Genomic DNA, 19,960 nt, shown 5'->3' with positions numbered 1-19,960 from the left:
TCACGGCGGTGACTATGAAGAAAGACGTCTTCTTTGATGTGGCGCCGTGTAGATATTATGTTAACCGACGTTTCGGAGGAACGTATCGCCTCCCTCTTCAAGGTAGAAGAAAAGGAAGAAAATCCCTCCTCTCTACTGATTTCCCATGTAGTCCCTCTCCCTTCCCTTCCTGCTCTTATACAGCTGGATTTATTCGACTCGACATTAGTCTGTCAGCACATGCCCACGCTGGTTCCTCGCTCGTGGATTTTCTTCTTTTTTCTTTTACCCTGAAGATGGAGACTATACGTTACTCCGAAACGTCGGTTAACACAATATTTACACGGTGCCACACCCCAGAAGACGGCCTTCTTCACTTTTTGAAGTTAGTTTCCTTCCATATTACGTACGCTCCCGGGTCAATATGCCATGGCGTCCTGAAACCGCAGTTGGAGGTAACTACCTTCACACAGGATGCCTACGAATATGACGAACAATGTTGTATTTTAGCATCCTGCTATAGTATTTTATCACTTGCTATATGTACAGATATAAATAACAAAGGTCATACATAAAATAAAAACATATTACAAGTACCAAGGCGTATCCAGACACACACCATTAATAAACAAATTCGAAATATTTAGAGAGGTGTCGCACAACATAACTTCATTTTGGTAAATATTATGTTTCTGGGCATTATCCATCGTCCTGTTCATATTTAAAGCACCGCCCAGTTTTTATTAAAACACAACGTTTCGGAGACTGGATTCTGTCTCCGTCTTCAGCTAAAACCTACTCAGCACAATCGATACAGCTAGTCCCTATCGCCGGACAAAACAGGGCGATGGATAATGCCCTCAGACAGTACATTCGTATATGTACCATCGTCACAGACTTTTAGATCTAATTTAACTTTAAACTTGTCAACTTTCTATTTCTTTAAAATGTGAGCACAATAAAAATAATTAGTTCTGTCCGTAGCCAAGTGTAACAGTTTACATGCACCTGATGATCGTCTAGTAGTGAAGGGACATCAAATAGGAGTGGTTAAGTCAAGAGCCACACGGACAGCTGCATTGGAGACAGTGTTTCTGCACATATATCACGTGACCGTGAATGAGCTGTCGTGGGTATCCCATAACGGTTGGCCCTCCTGGTTCGGAGTTGGGCATAGGGTTAATAACCTCTCCAAACAAAACTAATATAAATAAAGCTGTCCTTGTGCATAACCAATTAAGCACTACACCATGAAGGTGTAATGGGGCGTGGATGTATAGATCAACGTAATATTGACCTCGGCATTAGTTGGAGGTGAGCGGTCAGTTTCACGCCCCGGCCGCTTTACACACGGCACCCACTGAATAGGAGGCTGGGTGGGGCAGTACCGGTCTGGACGACATGGAGAATGGAAAAATCTGCCCCCTACCGGGACTCTTAACTCCGACCCCTCTGTCGTCCAGCCTGTAGCCATTCGCTAAACCGACGGCGCTATCCTGGCTCCCAGAACAAAATAATAAGTTACAAAAAGTCACAGAAGGCTTCGGACAGAGTTTTTGCCTCTGCTTACACAAGGGAAAATGGGTTAAAATGTTAAGCATGTAAATGAATTTCATGCCTGCTATGGTTTAGCGTATGACGTTGAGTTGGTATAATCAGTACGATATTTGGTGGCACCCTAAACCCTCGTCTTTCAAGGCCCTCCGAGAGTTGTCAAATGGCGGCCATACGAACAACAGTGCATCATTCAATGCAACATTACTAGGCCAACTGCATATTGGTGAATTTTCCCTCTACATTATAGTACCCTTCGTCACAGACACCTTTCATTACGATGTTGCGTCTCCATGAAAACCGACTATACACTATAGTTGCACTGTATTCGCATCGGGTACGACGGTAGCGAAAATTCTAGCAATGGCAAAAATTATTTATTTATTTATTTATTTATGTATTTGACCAGGAATGATTAGTTTACTAACGAGTGAAAACTTTTCAGTATCAACAACTGTTTACTGCATCTGTACTATCCAGTCGGTTTCCTATAACTGAGGTGTAGGCCTCTTGTACGAGCATCTGCGGTAGTATAGTTCTGGTATTTAGAAGTGACAGTCCAGGAAAAGCTGCGCAGTGGATAGGCTGCTCCATTCGTGAAAGTTGAGGGGTGTTGTGATTAGTCATTCATTTGTTTTCAGTGCGAGCAGACGTCTCAAGTTCAGTTAAAAGCATTCTTCCTTGTACAGTCAAGTTAAAACGTTTTGACTCTTGGAGTCGTATTTGAATGTATTATTCTCTATTTACTGTATTAATAATTTATTTTTATTCGTTGATTTTCTTTTTTATTTATATTTGTTCTTTTTTTCTATATCCTTTAACATGCCACCTACACGAAGTAAATTTAGTGGAAAAGTGTTGCATTCACAATCAAGAGAAATTATTAGTAATGTATACAAGTATATGAAAGAGGCTGGGCCAAAAATTACAGTGAAGAACATAGGAGTGGAAGCAGCAAAGGCAACAGGTGTATTGGAAAGTAGTGTGAGAAGAATAATAAGAGAAACAAAAAATATCGAATCTTGGACTTCCACTTCCTTTTCGACACCCCATAAAGAAAGACTTAGGAAATCTCCACTAGCCACTTTGGACGACTTTAACGAGTCTGTGGTGCGAAGAATTAATGACTTCTACATAGTGGAAAAACGGAGACCTACCCTGAAAAAAGTTCACGTAAAGTTGAAGAAAAGGTTAGATTTTCATGGATTCATCTCCACATTAAACAAAATTATTTTGAAACTGGGGTTCCGTTGGAAGAAAACAAAAAATAATCGACAGCTACTGTTGGAACGATATAATATCAGAGCCAAATGTCTTCAGTATTTGCGGCAAATTAGAGAATATAGGGAAGAGGGCCTCCCAGTCATCTACATGGATGAAACCTATATTCATTCACCGCACGCCACACCATATGCATGGAGTGATGGATCCATCCCGGGATTATTTTCCCTGTGTCCAAAGGCTAACGGCTCATTGTTATCCATGCAGGGGGAGAGCAAGGCTTCGTCCCTAATGCTTATGTCTCCTTCAAATCCCACGAAAAAACCACAGTGACACGAACTACACCAATTATGAAAAATGGTTAAAGGAGCGACTTATTCCTAACCTTGCCCCAAATTTGTCCTTCTCGTTGATAATGTTCCCTACCATAATGTACAAGTAAACAGAGCCCCTACCTCAAAATTCAAGAAGAGATTTTATGATATTCTGGCTAAAATATCACCTTCCACCTATTACCTTCAATAACAGTGATTTTTCATCATTGTGGAGTCCAGACATACATAATATGATCCTACCACTCAAACCGAAATACCTTTCCTATAAAACAGATGGAATCTTTGCAGAACACAATCACAATATTTTATGACTCCTCCATATCACCCAGAACTCAATCCAATTGAGTTAATATGAGTCACCGTACAAAAACTGGGTTGCTCAAAACAATACCACATTTAAGATGGATGACGACATTAAACTGGCAGACCAAAAATTGGCTTCCATAACTGCAGAAGAATGGCAACGTAGGTGCCAACTTGTACGGAACACTGAGCAACAATTAATGGCACGGGAAGGCCTTTTGGACGCAGGACAGGAATTTGTCTTCCATGTTGGCGGTTATAGTGATGACAGTTCTGATGATAGCTCCGATTCATCTGGTGGTGACGAGGAAGGACAGGCATGTGGAGATGATATCTATGCGGACATTGCCGGTGTTGCCCCTTTAGAATAGACCTGTGTAATATGTAAGTAAACTCTTCATGTATAATAGTGTATAGTGCATAATAGTCTGCCATTCGGCACTTAAAACTTAACATGGGATGTGTGAACATTATCGAGACTAAGCCGCCAACACTATGCAACACAATGAGGTAAGAAGTTATTTCCTTTTGAGAACGCCTGTACTGCATTCCCCTTCACACTTGTCGGCATGCTGGATACTACTACTGTATAGTACTGTATTTGACGCCGAAAGAGTTATATTTTGCGGGATATGACGCCGTGTCTGTCGATGTTTAGGAAGAACGTGCTGCCCACATCTTCAGGGCCGACGAATAAGCCAAGTAAGAAAACAAAAGCAGAGAGCAGTTCCTTCGAAAAGTCAGCACCAGATTACACAGCGTTACATCCTATAAAATTGCAACTTAATCTTCTTACGCCTAGTCATCACCTTGAGAACTTAAACATCTTATACATCTGCTACACTTTGCTACGTAGAAACAGAAAAGGTTGCAAATATTTATGGCTTTTGTATGAAGAGATATAAACTCGAACGTAAGGCGATCTCTGCCGGTCACGACAACCGAGCGGTCTAAGGCGTCTATAGGCGCGTCAACATTACTCGTGCTCGTGTGACTCGCTATGCTCGCGAGTAATGTGGACAACATGACAAGTCATGAGACAAGGAAATTTTAAAAATTTAATTTAAAAACTATAGCCAATAATTTAAAATACGACTACAACCTATACACACTACGAATCCTCACGCTCCGAAGCCTGGCGAGCAACTGAAGTAGTGTGGACGAAGATTTGCGAGCACAAGTAAAAGCCAGACGAGCACAAGCTTGGCGAGCTCGAGCACGAACATGAGTAATGTGGACGCGCCTTAAGGTACGAACTGTCTTCACTCGCCTCATGGAGGCAAGCCAAGGTCCAAATTGGGGGTTGTAGCGCCAAAGGGTAAAAAAGTCAACCCCTATATTTCCAACAAGATAATCAGAAGAAGAAAATTTGACAAAACTGAATGTCACTTAGTCGGGAGGGTTGTAAGCAAAAATAATTAAACACTACATTATCAATACGAGTAAATAATAACTTCAAAATTTAATTCCTTAAATGAAATTCTAGGTATTTTTATAAATATTACAATCAACAATTAGAACTGCTCACAATCATCTTCTTCATACTCTTGCTTGTTCTTAAGGACCTGAAAATAGGGGGATCCCTATTTTCTAAGAAGCAGTATTAAAAAAAAACTCGCCTTATGTTCAGGCTAACAGGTAAAGTTACTGACCTTTGAGGCAGATCTTGCGACGCTTGAAAACTAACGACGTAACATTGTTGGACGCACGGTGCAGCGTGATGTTGATGCTCAGTGTCACGTTTACTTCGGCATCCTTCACGCCACTGCATGGTAGTGCGACGCGAAACGTCTGAGGTGTGGTAGGAACGTTGCCTTCCGCAGACACGTTGAGGCGAGGTGTGTCTAGCGCCTCCCTGTTGGACACGTCCACAGCAATGTGGTACGGCAGCTGCGAAACCAAACACAGCACAGTGTACTGCACTTCCGCAAATGGAATCAAAACGCTGAAGTCCAGAGTAAATCTTCGACTAAGTAAATTTACATGACAGATTTGATGCGTTCATCTATGCCGAATTTAATCGAAATCATTAGAGCAATTTTGGAGATGAAAATGGGAACAAGTGGATACATTTGACATCGGTTCTTCATAAGATTAATACTTATATGGTAAATAAGATCTAAAAGTTTGTAACGATGGTACATTAGTACAAATATTATGTTTCTGGACATTATCCATCGTCCTGTCTTTATCTAACAACAAAGTCATCTTTATTTTTCAAAACACGTTTCGGAGACTGGATTCTGTCTCCGTCTTCGGGTAAAACCTACTCAGTTGCGCCCAATCGATAGAGTCAGTCCCCATATCCGAAAGGTTGTGTTTTGAAAAAATAAACAGGACAGTGTTTTTACATAAAGACAAGACGATGGATAATGTCCGAAAAACATTATTTGTACTCAGTTGGTATTTCGCGTGCATATGAGTGTGTTCAGGATGGCTCCCAGTAAGGTCACTCTCTAACTCCATTTTGAACACTGGGTGAGAAGAGGAATGCGTAGAGGATATTAGTTGGAAAGCCAGAAGGAAAGTGACCACTGGGAACACCAAGACGGAGGTGGGTGGACAACATTAAAATGGATCTTAGGGACACTGGATGGAATGGCATGGATTGGATTGATCTGGCTCAGGATAGGACCTTGTGAATATGGTAATGAAAATTCTGCTTCCATAAAATGCTGGGAAGTTCTTGAGTAGCTGCACAATCGGCAGCCTCTCAAGACGTGCTCAGCTCCATGGACGAGTGAGTGTCTGAGGGTGACTAATACCCCGGGACAAAAAATCGCATCACCCACACTGCTGAAACAGATCTTGATTGCATATGGTATCAGGCCCGAAGGCATGAGAGTTGTAGCTGCACTAGGCCAAGTGATAAAATTCATCTAATATTCTTAAGCCTGACTCGTTTAGACTGTTCCTGTAAGGGCCTTTCATAGCCTAATACACTCTCCTAACAATGTTTACTTCCTGTTGCCAAGTCCACTTGTTACCAAAATTTGAAACATGATGTACAAAGAAAGCAGTCTTCTGGGATTTGGCACCGTGTATATGTGGTGTTAGCCGACGTTTCGGAGGAACGTATCGCCTCCATCTTCAGGGTAGAAGGAAAAATAAATAAGAAATCCGCAAGCGAAGAGACCGTGAGAACCGGTAAAAGCAGACTGGTCTCTTACGGTCTTTACGGTCTCTTCGCTTGCGGATTTCTATATTTTTCCTTCTACCCTGAAGATGGAGGCGATACGTTCCTATGAAACGTCGGCTAACACCACATATACACGGTGCCAAATCCTAGAAGACTGCATTCTTCATGGTCACCGCCGTGAAAGCCTCAAATCTTACATAATGTACAAAATACATTAGTTAAATGCCAATCAAGTGTCACACCGAATTTTAGACACTGTACCATTAGGCCCACTCTTTGTTAATTATGATGAGGCATTGACCGCTGAATCACGTCAATGACTCGCGAAGTACTGTTTAGGGTTCAACAACGCCTCAAATATGGCGCAAACAAAAACTGCGTAAGAGGCTAAAACCTCTCAAGTCGCTCTTCAAGACGAGTGAAAGCTGCGATGGGCACGGCTTACGAGGACAACCCCGCGGCAGGAAGAGAAGTCAGCCAGTCAGAGAATTACACCTAGGAGCGAGGAGACAGTGGCGCAGAACTCGTGCCCTAACGTAAGAACATATGCAAAATATGGACGCTCCTCACTAACCACGGTGAACAAGGATAATAATGTAACGAATCCACTACACCAACAGGATACAGTAGAAGTTAAATAAAATGAATCAGTACTACAAATATCTACGACAAAAAAATATTAGCGGCATTGAAATTGAGCGCCGATCACAGTGGCTGCGCGGTCTAAGGCATGAACTGTCTTCGCTCGCTCGAACGCTGGGATCGTCAGTTCGAATCCCATTTAAGGCATGGATGTCTGTGTGCGTTTATTCTGTGTTTGTGCTGTTCTGTGTGTAGGTAGCGACCTTGCGACGGGATGATCTCCCCCCGGACCAAGGAGTCCTACCGACTGTGTATAGGATTAAGAAACTGAAAAACGGTCAAGTTGCAACGAAAGGGCTGTAGAGCCAGACACAAATTGAGCAGTAATTAGGCCTACAAATAAAACAATTAGTCCCACGACCAACACATCTGACGTACACTAGCCTGTTATTGTATCCTATAATAAGAAAAGCCGGTCACGGTAGCCGAGCGGTCTGAGGTATACACTGTCTTCGCTCGCAGGGATAGTGGGTTCGAATCCCACATAAGGCATGGATGTTTGGTGTGTGTACAGGCATGCGTTTATCCTGTGTTTAGGTAGAGGCCTTGCAACGAGCTGATCACTCGTCCAAGGAATCGTACCGTCTGTAAAAATGATTATGAAACTGAGCAACCAGCCCTATGCTCCAAAGTGGGGCCAAAAGGGGGAAAAAAAAAATAAGAATAGACCAGGAATGCCATTAATGTGTTTTTATTTCTCTGTGGTGTATTCAACGACACTACTGGTGCAATCAATAGCTCAGATTATGTAGCGTCGAATGTTAAATTTATTAGTGAATGACAAATTACAAAGAATGTAGAAGGAAGCAGCCATGGTCTAACCCGAGGTACTATCCCAGTAGTTTCCGGGAGGAACTGAGGAAAACTATAAAAAAACTCCAGTCAGGATGGTCGGTGCCCCACCGCGATTCGAACATTAGATCTGCCGAATACCAAGCAGAAGGGTGGGCGTAGACTGGCGGAGGTGATAATTAAGCTGTTACAACGTCTGCAGTAAAGTTGGAGCAGATGCTTCCTGCCATACAAAACTCTACCGCGCTGGATCCGCGTTTTATCACAACGATTTCTGTCTTCTAACACAGTGACAGTTATAGCCATACTGTATTGTTGACAAGTTCCAAATATATATAGATCTAGGGTTCAATAAAAACACGGCCACGGCATTTATGATACAGCCCCAGACAGCGGAAGAGGAATTGACATGTTCCCGTCAAATGGGATCGTGAAGGAAAAACAAAGAACTGGTTCCATTTCTGGTGGCAGTCGGCGCGGATTCTGCCGTGATTCGAGTTCCAATGACGTCCTTGCAACTGGACTTCAAATGGAGTCATACAGCTCTTTTTGTCTTGGCGTTCACAAAAACCTGCTCCTGATCGAACCAGTGACCCAGTAATCTGACTGCACCATGCAACTTCCTAACCAAGAAGTTAATGAAAAGGAGATTTTGTTTAAATATTTTCCTCTCTACATAAAAATTTGATGAACTTATCTATAAAAGATGACATAACTTCGATATGTCTATTACTTACAGGCATTCGCTTCTCAAAGTTCCGTGACCTACGGAATTCAGATAATGCTTGCGTGTTCACTTTGTCTGTGATTTAATACAAATTAAAAATGCAGATACTGTCACTTAAAACATACAAAACAATAATTTTGTATGGGTGTGAAACTGGGTCTCTGATATTAAGGGAAGAACATAAACCGAAGGTATAATGAGGAGCTTCACAACTTGTGCTCTTCGCCAAATATATTTAGAATGATCAAGCCATGTAGCACGCATAAGGAGAAGAGCAATGTATATAGGTCGTGGGAAAGCCAGGAGAAAGAGACCACTAGGAAGGCCTTGACGTAGGTATATTACGATTGATCACAGATAGACAGGCTGGAGTGGTATGGACTGGATTCATCTGGCTCAGAATGGGGAAAAGTGGAGGGCTCTTATGAACACGGCAATGAACCTTCGGGTTCCATAAAATGGAGTTAGATACGCCTACAGCCAGGGGCCTCCGGCCAATTTTTTTTTCTGTGGCGCTACAGCCCCAATTTGGGCCTAGGCCTACCTCCATGAATCTCTCCGTGTCACTTCGGTTTACTAGAACTTACACATTCGGTAGGACTCCTTGGGCGAGTGATCAGCTCGTCGCAAGGCCTCTACCTGTAGACAAACACAGAAAAACGCACACAAACATCCATGCCCTGAGCGGGATTCGAACCCATGATCCCGGCTTCCGAGCGAGCGAAGACAGTGCGTGCCTTAGACCGCTCGGCTACCGTGACCGGCGGCCAAATTTTTAGTCCCCACATAATATATGAGTGGGGCCCTTAATCTACCAAATAACGAAAGCCCTTCTCTCCCTTCCTCTCTTCATATCCCCCCCCCCCCCTTCATCGCCGACTCCTGCACATTTCAAGGGTCTAATGCGATGTGCCATTGGATGTGCAATCACTGCCTCACAAATGCGTGTAACATTCAGGGACTGAAGGACATTACTAAAACATTCCTCTTACAGAATAAATAATATATTATAATAAAGAATTTGGCAAAGAGAAGAATAACAGTGATCTGTTTACTTGCAATAATCTACATTTAGTCCACTGCTACAGCCACGACCCCTCGTATCGTAACATATCCAAACTCTTTCGGACGCTTTCCCGTGGTACCGCAAATAAAAACAAATTGCAGGAAATGTTCCGTTACCTCTATCCCTGCTTCATGAATTATTACAATAAGAACAATTAAAGACATCTGCTCTTGGCGACTAACGTCTGGCGTGCAAATCCAGTATCACGGAAAAGTATTTTATTTCCTGTAGTTGCGTGGTTGACTTAACAACTTCCAAGACAACTTCTAAATTAAATCATTTTGCGCTCTGGTACTAAAATTATGGTGACTATCGCATATTTCCTGGCCATTAGCTAAAGCGTATCAATAGTATACAGCTGACATTGCTCGTATGGCTGTGGGATGCAGTATTCTTCCCAGGTACACGAACTCCCAAACAACAAATTTTCCAAAAACATATATGGGTCTCTAGTACTTCCCTCAATGTCTGAGGAGAACTATCCAATGCAGGCTTAGTCTTCAGACAATTTTCTAATTCTGTCCACTTCGCCAATTGGACGGAGGTACCTACGTTAGTTTCCAGTGTTCTGCACATCTGCTATCATAAACGAAACCCATTCTTAGATTAGCTGCTGTTTGGTGCTGAGACGGGCGGACGTGTCTGCAGAAACATCTCCACTCTAATTTTGATCACTTCCGTTCCTGCCTTCCAACAAGCTGTTCCAGGCGGACAAGTAGCTAGGGATTAATACAAAAGGTAAAATTGTCCTTGGGCTTAATTAAGCATTACACCATGAAGACGTATGAGGGAGTGGAGGTTTATATGCATGTATTTTTAACCTGCCTCAACCGCTTTACCTTCGGTACCCAGTGCACTGGAGGTCTGGGTGGGACCATCAGCCGGTCAGGACAGTGTGGAGACGATAAAAAATATCTTGCCTCTTCAAAAGCAAATATCTCATTTGTCAATATGCCAGCATTATCAGACCTAACATTCTGATTTCCAATACTGATATATGAATCTCTGTCTAGTGCTGAGATCTACAACGCGTGGAAAACTCCCCCTACACGTGTATACGAACATGAGAGAGAATACGAAACTCATTTATGTGAGATTTTTGAGGTTTCCACGGCGGTGACTATGAAGCACGCCGTCTTCTGGGATGTGGCGCCGTGTAGATCTACTCATGCTGGTTCCTCGCTCGCGGAATTTTCTACCCTGAAGATGGAGGCGATACGTTCCTCCGAAACGTCGGTTCACACAAGATCTACACGGCGCCACACCCCAGAAGACGACATTCTTCAGAACTGGTTAAAAGTCAACTCCATGAACTGTTTAGTAGTAGTAGTAGTAGTAGTAGTAGTAGTAGTAGTAGTAGTAGTAGTAGTAGTAAATGGCAACTTCCTTCGATGAAAATTCGAGGTTACCGTAAAAAATAATATATCTCAAAGCTTGCTTTCGAATTCAAGATGTGATGTGTACAGTTATGTAGAGCCTAGTACAGTAAAAACTAATTGCAATGACATCCTAAGGAACCTGGAAATTTTTCACTTTAGAGAGAGGTGTGTTTAAGAGGTACTTTGTAGTTAAATTATGTCCTCTGTTCCTCCTCCTCCTCCTGCTCACAATGCTTAAATAATATATTCCCCGTTCTGAAGCAACGTGCTTTTCTATTCCTTCCTAGGCCTTTCCAAGCCTTTGTCCTCGTCATGGATATTCCCTTGTTGCTCCGGGTAGACAAATGCTGGCTTCCGCAGCACATACTCCTTTCATATTTGAAGGATCTTCCCACTCTGATGCATCGTACTACGTTCTCTAAGTTGTTGTGGATATGGTCTCTTCTCGTTACACCAACTACTTCATTTGCGCTGACTCAATACGTCACACCTCTGCTGGGGTGAGACTGTATCCACTTGGTGCTTCGGCCACTAATTGGCCTATGCTGGTTTCCTATCCACGACATGAAGTCTTGACAGTAGTGCTTATGTCTTCCCCGTCCGTTTTCCCAATCTTATTATTATTATTCAATTTGTCCTACCACAATTAAGGGTTGTTAAATATCGCTTTGCTTTCTATCGTCAACTGAAACCCCTGTGCTCTTACTGAGCGACATACAGTTTCAGTACGTTACACATCCTTGCGATCAGAGAAATAGGCATATTACGATTAAGGCAGGTTTCATCACGTTATGTTGACCAAGAGAGTTCATAATTCCCTGGCATCACACCCACTTAAGTACACACATTATGCACTATAGCAGTGGTTCCCAGACTCTTTTAATCTATGTTACCTTCATGTAGGTAAAACTATTTGAGGTTCTCAACTTAAAAGTAACTTAAAATGCGATTCAACTATGTAAAAACCATAATTACTAAGAAACATTAACTGAATTTATGAAATGTATTATATTGCATGCCGGTCACGGTAGCCGAGCGGTCTAAGGCATGCACTGTCTTCGCTCGCTCGGAAGCCGGAATCGTGGGTTCGAATCCCATTCAGGGCATGGATGTTTGTGTGCGTTTTTCTGTGTTTGTCTACAGGTAGAGGCCTTGCGACGAGCTGATCACTCGCCCAAGGAGTCCTACCGTATGTCTAAGATCTAGTAAACCGAAGTGAAACGGAGAGTTTCATGGAGGTAGGCCTAGGCCCAAATTGGGGCTGTAGCGCCACAGGAAAAAAATTATATTGCATATTTGTAATTTGATGTAGCCTTTTCTTATCCGTCTGTATGTATTACAATTTGACAACTGTCATTTTCTGTGTCCCCCGGAAGAAAGCTTCAAGCGCCTGGGGAGCCGATTTCGGGAAACACGGCAGTCCAGAACCTGCAACCAACTACACAGGCACTGACTGAAATCTATGTACTCGAAAGTGAATATGTATTCTGAAATAAGATTTTCAGTGCAGCCGATATAGAATGGTGTATGCTAACGAGTCCTTTGCATTTTAATTAAAGCCCGTAACAACCATCTACGTTGACTATGTTTTGTGCATGACAAGAGGAGGCAGTTATTATAATATTACTGATTTGTTCTGCACTAGATACAGATAATAACGATTGGGAGACCTTCACCATTGTCTGCGGATATGCAATTAAGAAGGTTCAGGGAGTGGCGCCATTAGAAAGAAAGCAATACAGTTATGGCAGTTAATTTATCCTCTATACAGATATCTGCAATCACGATACAGCTCACAATAAAACAATAACTATAACTCCATGGAACAGAATCAATCTTTCAGGTCTTACACAGGTCTCTATTTTATGTTGTGTAACAATTTAATTGCAGTAACAGCCTTTTCCCCTTCCTTCCTTCCTCCCTTCTCTCCCACCCCCCTCCTCCGCGGTATAGAAAATGGAGTTCCATTTGAGATTCATGCAAATTTGGGGCCATGTTAAGCTGATAATAACAAATTAAATTCGCCAGACAACTTTCTGTGGACTTCCAGCGTCAAGATTCATTGCAATTCGTTCCGTAGTTTTAGTGACATAACATACGAAAAGACACGACTGGCATGTACTGAGTTCACATTACGACCTCTGTGCAAAGATCGCATAATATGATACAAATCAATACGGTACTGAAGTGAAATTTCCAGTGACTCTGATCATTCCCTTTCTGGGCAAGGCAGTCTACTGCAGTCTAATGCATTAGCGCTGCCATCTGGCGAGAAACAACTCAGCGAACTGCCTGAGCGTTACCTCTGAAATGTTATTCCTACTACACTCTTTGACATGGATATGGGGGAGACATGACGTAAACCATAATTAAAACTGTGAAGAATCTTAACTCCGGAAGGAACGTAGCTAGAACGAAATCGGGAGAAAAGTGTTGTAAGGAACGGCTACATCAGGTACCCGAGTCTCCGTGTATTAATACGGAGCTCCTAGTAATTCCGTTTATAATTAATTAGGGTTACAGATACAGATTCAGACTAGGGAATGATTTTAAAGTATTCTCATTGAGCTTGGTATACCCTAAATATGTGTTTAAATCAAACAGAGAGTAAAGTCTGCACAGTTAAACATAAGTTGGATACACTGATATGCTGGGTTTTTGGACTTTATCCATCGTCCTGGTTTTTAAGATAACAAATAAAAACACGACGTTTCGGAAACTGGATCTGTTCCCGTCCTCAGGTGAAGGAAAACACCTATTCAGTTGGGTCCCTTAGAAAGAGCTAGCCTCAATCACTGGACCAGTGATATCATCACACACATATCAGTGTGTTATACTCCATCGTCAGAATCCTATAGTAACTACTTATAAGTTGGATACGTTTCTCGTTACAATAATTGGCATATCCAACACAACGCTAAGCCTAACTATATTTCCCTCGGTACAGAAACATGCGATAAAGTAAGCAGAACATGAAGGCACGTTTTAAACGAGATTTAATTTAAAGAAGAGAACGAAGAGACAGGGGCAAGGGAAGATGACAGGACGGACAAATAAACGGGATTGAAATGGATATGGAATAAGGAAGGGAAGGTGATAAAAGTAGGAAAGTTTATACAATAAATAAATAGTCTTTCCGTTGAATTTTTCTCAAAAACACTTCATCGCATAAAAATGGCGAAGATCGGGAGAGAATAGAGAATAATCCTTATTTACTAAGGACAGTCAATAAATCGGCCACAAATGGATATAAAATGTAAAACATGTGATATTCGAACCTGGAAAAAAACATTTATTTCTCGATATATCCTCCATCAGCATTGGTACACTTGTCTTATCGCTTTACCAGTGAGTCGAAACCCGCAGTTTTTGTACTGTTTCGGGGCCATTTCCGCACCTCCGCTTCAACCTCTTCGTCATCAGCGAAACGTTTACCACCAGACTGTTGTTTTTAGCGGCCCAAACAGATGGAAAGCACTAGGTGCCTAGTCCGGGCTGCAATGCGGACGTTTAGGAAGTTCCCACTATACAGTCTGAACTGTCTCCTTGGTTGCTCGCGCTCGATGGGGTCTGGCAGTCATGATGAAGCAGTACCGCTCTTGCCAGTTGGCCTGGATGTTTTCTGAGAGTTGTATCCCGAGGTTTCACAGAAGTTCACAATACGATGCAGAATTCACATTTTCACCGCGCTTCTGAGAATAGACTAAAAGTACTGACTGTGAATCCCAAAACAAGGTAAGTAAAATCTTCGAAGCTGATGGTGTACGAAGAACCTTAAACTTTCTGGCTTATGATGAACTGAGATGTTTCCATTCCATTGAAGCATGCTTTGTTTCGGGTTGGTAGGGATGCACCCATGATTCGTCCCCAGTAACAGCCCTATTAAGAATAACGTCTCCTTCTTCTGCATACCGCAAGAGATGTTCTCGAGCCTTCCGTTCTCTGGGCACCCACCGTGCGCACACTTTACGAAACTTCACATGAATATGCACTGTGCTTTATGCTAAACCATGGGAACACCCTAGTGTATTTGCTACACTGTCTGTTATCCTCTTGTCAGCTCCAATAAACTCTTCCACCCGCTGCACAGTTGCGTCTCAACACAGAAACTACAACATTCTCACTGGATAGCACACTCCCAATATTACTGTACTGCCGCACATATGAAGTCTTCTATTTCATACGCAAACTCTTCACAGGCCGACCAGCTCTATTCCTACTTTCAATTCGCTCTTCCAGCTTACCAGTGACTTCAGCTTACTCCTCCAGCTACCAAGTCCAAGTCCAAGTCACATTCCGACTGACGGTCAGTCAGTCAGTCAATCAGTAAGTCTTGGTGTCGAATGACCACATATTTATTACTATTTGGCATTTACGGTCTTGTTTTGTGGAGCGTCCTCTATGACGAGAGGACGAGTCTGCCTTTTGTATATGCTGCTGTTCCTTGCCAGTGCAATATATCTCACGTCTGAGTCCCTTGGGACTGGCGACCATATTTTACTGTCTCAGAATTGAGACTTCCCATTTCGTCGCCTCCTACGACTCGCAGGGTAACGGTGGAGGTATTCGACCCCGCCTCCACACGGGGGAACTCACTTTTTATAAGCGCGGGACAGGCAACGCATCATAGTAAGCACATGTCACGTGATCGCCAAACACTATTGTTGTGTGACGACATAGTCCACGCTTTGCATAGCAATGGTCCGTCCCCGTACATACAAAACACTGTTCCTGCACTGTTGGTCGCGTGTGTGTTGCGGGCGTTGTCTAGCAACGGCCGATGTTTACAGATTCACTTCCTAGTAACGGGTCTACACGCCACACTATTGCTTAAAAACTCGTGCACAAAAAAAAAAAAACCCAAAGCATAAGACTCGCCTAAACAGAATAATAAAATATTTTTGAAGACATGGTGACGTGCAACAAACTGGAGACAGTAATGAAATTTCTGGTCCACAACATGGCACTCCCTTACCATTCAAATTAGTATACAATTCACAGAAACTCCGCATAATTATGCAAGATTCCATGGATCGCGAGCAATATACTGAGAAAGAGCAGTGCAGATTGCTAAACTAACAGACATACACCGCATAGTATTTATGTGTAAGCAGTGGAATTTTCAGAATGAGGAAGTAGGCTAACCAAGGATATGTATCTTACGCAGGCTTACGTAATGAACTCCTGTAGCAAAGTCCTTGACAGGCTAACAGTAGACAGGTTAGTTAAGAAACTCTCCGCCATTTATAGAACACTAAAGTCATTAATGTGTTCACAACAATTTGAAATTGATCCGTATCCTAAGCCAGATTAATCCAGTCCACACCGTGCTACCGCATTTCCTTGCGCTCCATCTTAATAGATATTAGGCCTACCACCTATCTACGTATAAGGAGCCAGGTTAGCACAGGAAGGGGGTCAAGGGTCAAGAATTTTCTCTTCTCCACGTCGACCAGACCGGCTCTGGGGTCCACCGAACCTCCTTTCCAATGGGTACCGGAGGCATTTCCACCGGGAGTAAAGCGGCCGAGACGTGAAGCCGACTATTCACCTCCAACTAGGTTAAGAAAAGATGGATCTATACATCCACTCCCCCATGCGCCTTCATGGCGTAGTGCTTAATTAGTTAAGCACAGGGACTTTACCTTAAAGTGGTGAGGTTTCCGAACAGGAGAACTCTGTATTGCTCCCATACCCTTGCAGGGCACCAACGCTTTAATTTCGAGTTCAACCTCCCATAAAGGGATTAACGATATCACTTCTGCCGGCAATGAGCCCGCTCTGCTCATCTGCACTGCGATGATTTCATGGCTGGTGATAGTGTCTGAAATTTACAGGTTACAGTTAAAAACATTATTATCCCTTGCCTCTTTTTTCTTTCTTCCGTCCTTCACTTCATTTCTTTCTTCTTATATACAAGGTGTGGCAATAAAGAAACCGGATTCATGCTCTAACCCCTTATTAAAAAAAATCAGACAGTCGAAATGTTATCCCCTTCAATGTAGTCCCCTCCCCGATCCCTACACCGCTCCATGCGAATTTTCCACTGTTGGAAGCAGTGCTGCAGGTCATCTTGTGTTATGCTCTTCAAGAGTTGCGTCGCTTTTGCTTTCACTGCATCCACGGACTCGAACCTGGTCCCTTTCAGCGCAGACTTGATTTTTGGGAAGAGAAAAAAGTCGCACGGTGCTAGGTCCGGAGAATACGGTGGATGTTCCATCACTGGAATGTTGTTTTTTGCCAAATACCTCTTCACAGATAGCGCGTTGTGTGCTGGCGCGTTGTCGTGATGAAGAACCCATGAGGCATTCTTCCACATGTCTGGTCTCCTTCGTCGCACACGTTCACGGAGGTACGTCAAAACATTTTTATAATAAACCTGATTGACAGTCTGACCTTCAGGCACCCAATCAATGTAGATTACCCCCCGGATATCGAAAAAAACAATCATCATTGCTTTGAATTTGGACTTGCTCATGCGCGCTTTCTTCTTCCTAGGGGATTTGGGGCTCTTCCAATGCATGGATTGTCGCTTAGTCTCTGGATCATATTGAAGAATCCAAGTTTCGTCACACGTAATTACGTTTTGGAAGAAATCAGGATCATTTTCAATGTTTTCAAGAGTGTCAACACAGCAATTCACTCGATGTTCCTTTTGCTGGGGGGTAAGGATTTTTGGCACCACTTTAGCACACACCTTTTTCATGCCCAGATCGTCGTGCAAAATCTGTCTAACACTTTCCTTATTGATGTTCGTAAGTTCAGAAATTGCTCGAATGCTCAGTCGACGATCTCTTCGAACAATTCTAGCGACCTTCTCCACATTCTCTGGAGTTTTCGCAGTGGGAGGACGGCCCGATTTTGGATCGTTCCCGACGTTTTTCCTACCCTCCATAAACTTCTTAAACCACTCGAAAACTTGCGTGCGAGATAGACACTGATCACCATATACTTCTGTCAACAAATTGTAAGTTTCAGTGGCAGATTTTCCAAGTTTTGTGAGGAATTTGATGTTAGCACGTTGTTCTGCATTAGCACTCAGCATTATTCCGACGGAGCTCAGAAACACGATCCGCTTCTAACAATGGTCGCGGCCAGACTAACCGATGCACGTGAATGAAACTTTGTGTGACGGTAGAGGGAAGTCCAAGGGTCAATGCCCTACCCTCCTCTTCGTCAATGACGTGGCCGGAAATGAGTCATAAAAGTAATCCGGGTTCTTTATTGCCACACCTTGTACTCTATTCAGAACTTCCTTTTTCCTTAACCCTTTCTGATTCCTCTCTCGTTTTTAAGCTCCCTTTCTCTTTTCTGCTCGTCTTCCTTCTTTGATATATTTATTTTCCCTCCGTTGCCTGTCGTCCGCAAGCGAACTATACCGACCGAGCGACCGTCGCTTAACGGCGAAGTTAGTGCCAACTTTTGCGGGAAGGGGGTGTCGCGTGTTCAGGGCAACGGGTCCCCACAGCCGTTTCACATATTAATTTATCTTTCACCTATTTCTCTAATTTATTTCTCCTTTCTTTCTCTCTTACGTCAATTAGTCCGTTTTTCACTAATGTCTGTATTTTCCCTTTCTACATTCTTCTTTCTCCCGTCTTCTCGGATTCAATTTCAAATGCTTCAAGCGAGCACAACTACAGTTCAGTAATGTCAGAATTTAAAAGATGGACACTAACACTGCAACGACAGCAATCCAGTTAGGCCTGAATGGAACGTTGCAGTGCCTTGCGAGCTAGAATCTAGACAAGTGTGACCAAAAGACCCAGTGCCCAACCTTCAAATCGTTACCACATGTTACTTGACTCTTAGCTATCATGGCGATCCTCTTCGTAAAATATCAACATAGAAATGATACGTAACGCAAAATCACTTCCAAAATTTGTATAACTCTCATTCTGTATACCAGAATGTAGGCCTACCGCCCAAATCTTTATCTCTTGACCTTTCTGCGTCGCCGATGTCTAAAATTATAGACCGTATGAATCATACTATCGCAAGAATTTCTGCTATTATACATTAAACTAGTAATTTCCTATACTGACGAATATAAAGACAATTATAATATTATATTAATGTGGGACAGGATGTAACATGACAGAAACAATCAATCAATTCAAAATCCAGAACCAGTTAACGGAATGCTTTAAGACAAATCAAGGATTAAAACAGAGAGATAGTTTGGCACCATCACTGTTTAATTTGGTATTGGAATATATAGCGAGGAAATGTAATGTAGACACAAGGAACACAATAGCGTATAAACAAACGCAAATAATGACGTATGCGGGTGATATTATAGTACAGAGACCACTAAGAGCAATGAAGGAGACATATAAAGAAATAAAAACCATAGCAAAAACAACTGGCTTAGAGGTGAATGTAAATAAAACTAAAATGCTGATACAATCTAGAATGAATCCAAGGCAAACTGGAGAAATTAACATGGAAGGTGACGGGATAGAAATAGTTGAAGACTTCATATATTTAGGATCGAAATTCCACAAAGACGGAGAGGAAAATCATGAAATAACAAGAAGAATTAGAGAATGTATATTTCTCATTCCTATCAGTTTTATATCAAAGGATATACGAGTACACCGAGCGATTAAAACAAAAACATATAAAACAACGATCTCAGTGACGATAAAGCTAAAAAGATTGCAATGGGCTGGGCATGTACAGAGAATGGATAAGGAGCGCATCCCAAAGAAAATATTATACAGTATAACAGGTGGTAGGAGACGTGCTGGGAAACCAAGAACTAGATGGATTGATGCGGTGGAAGAAGATGCCAAGACGTTAATGCGCGTAAGGAACTGG

The 19,960-nt window shown here is 42.5% G+C and overlaps 1 protein-coding gene across 3 annotated transcripts in view; it reads right to left on the bottom strand.

Moving 5' to 3' along the window:
- The window catches only part of LOC111867938 (tyrosine-protein kinase Dnt), a 223,892-nt gene that overhangs the window by 60,464 nt on the left and 143,468 nt on the right, over positions 1-19,960 (bottom strand). For all 3 annotated transcript variants that reach the window (XR_002843425.2, XR_002843426.2, XM_023858173.2), the window contains exon 3: positions 5,045-5,282. Coding sequence is in view for 1 of the 3 variants with exons in the window: in XM_023858173.2 (XP_023713941.1) it covers positions 5,045-5,282 (238 nt within the window). In the remaining 2 variants the exon portion in view is untranslated. The remainder of the gene's footprint in view (positions 1-5,044; positions 5,283-19,960) is intronic.

The sequence above is a fragment of the Cryptotermes secundus genome, unplaced genomic scaffold (genome assembly GCF_002891405.2).
Source record: "Cryptotermes secundus unplaced genomic scaffold, Csec_1.0 scaffold267, whole genome shotgun sequence".
Classification (NCBI taxonomy): Eukaryota; Metazoa; Arthropoda; class Insecta; order Blattodea; family Kalotermitidae; genus Cryptotermes; species Cryptotermes secundus.
Note: the sequence above shows the minus strand (reverse complement) of the source record. Positions and strands in the feature narration are given on the sequence as shown.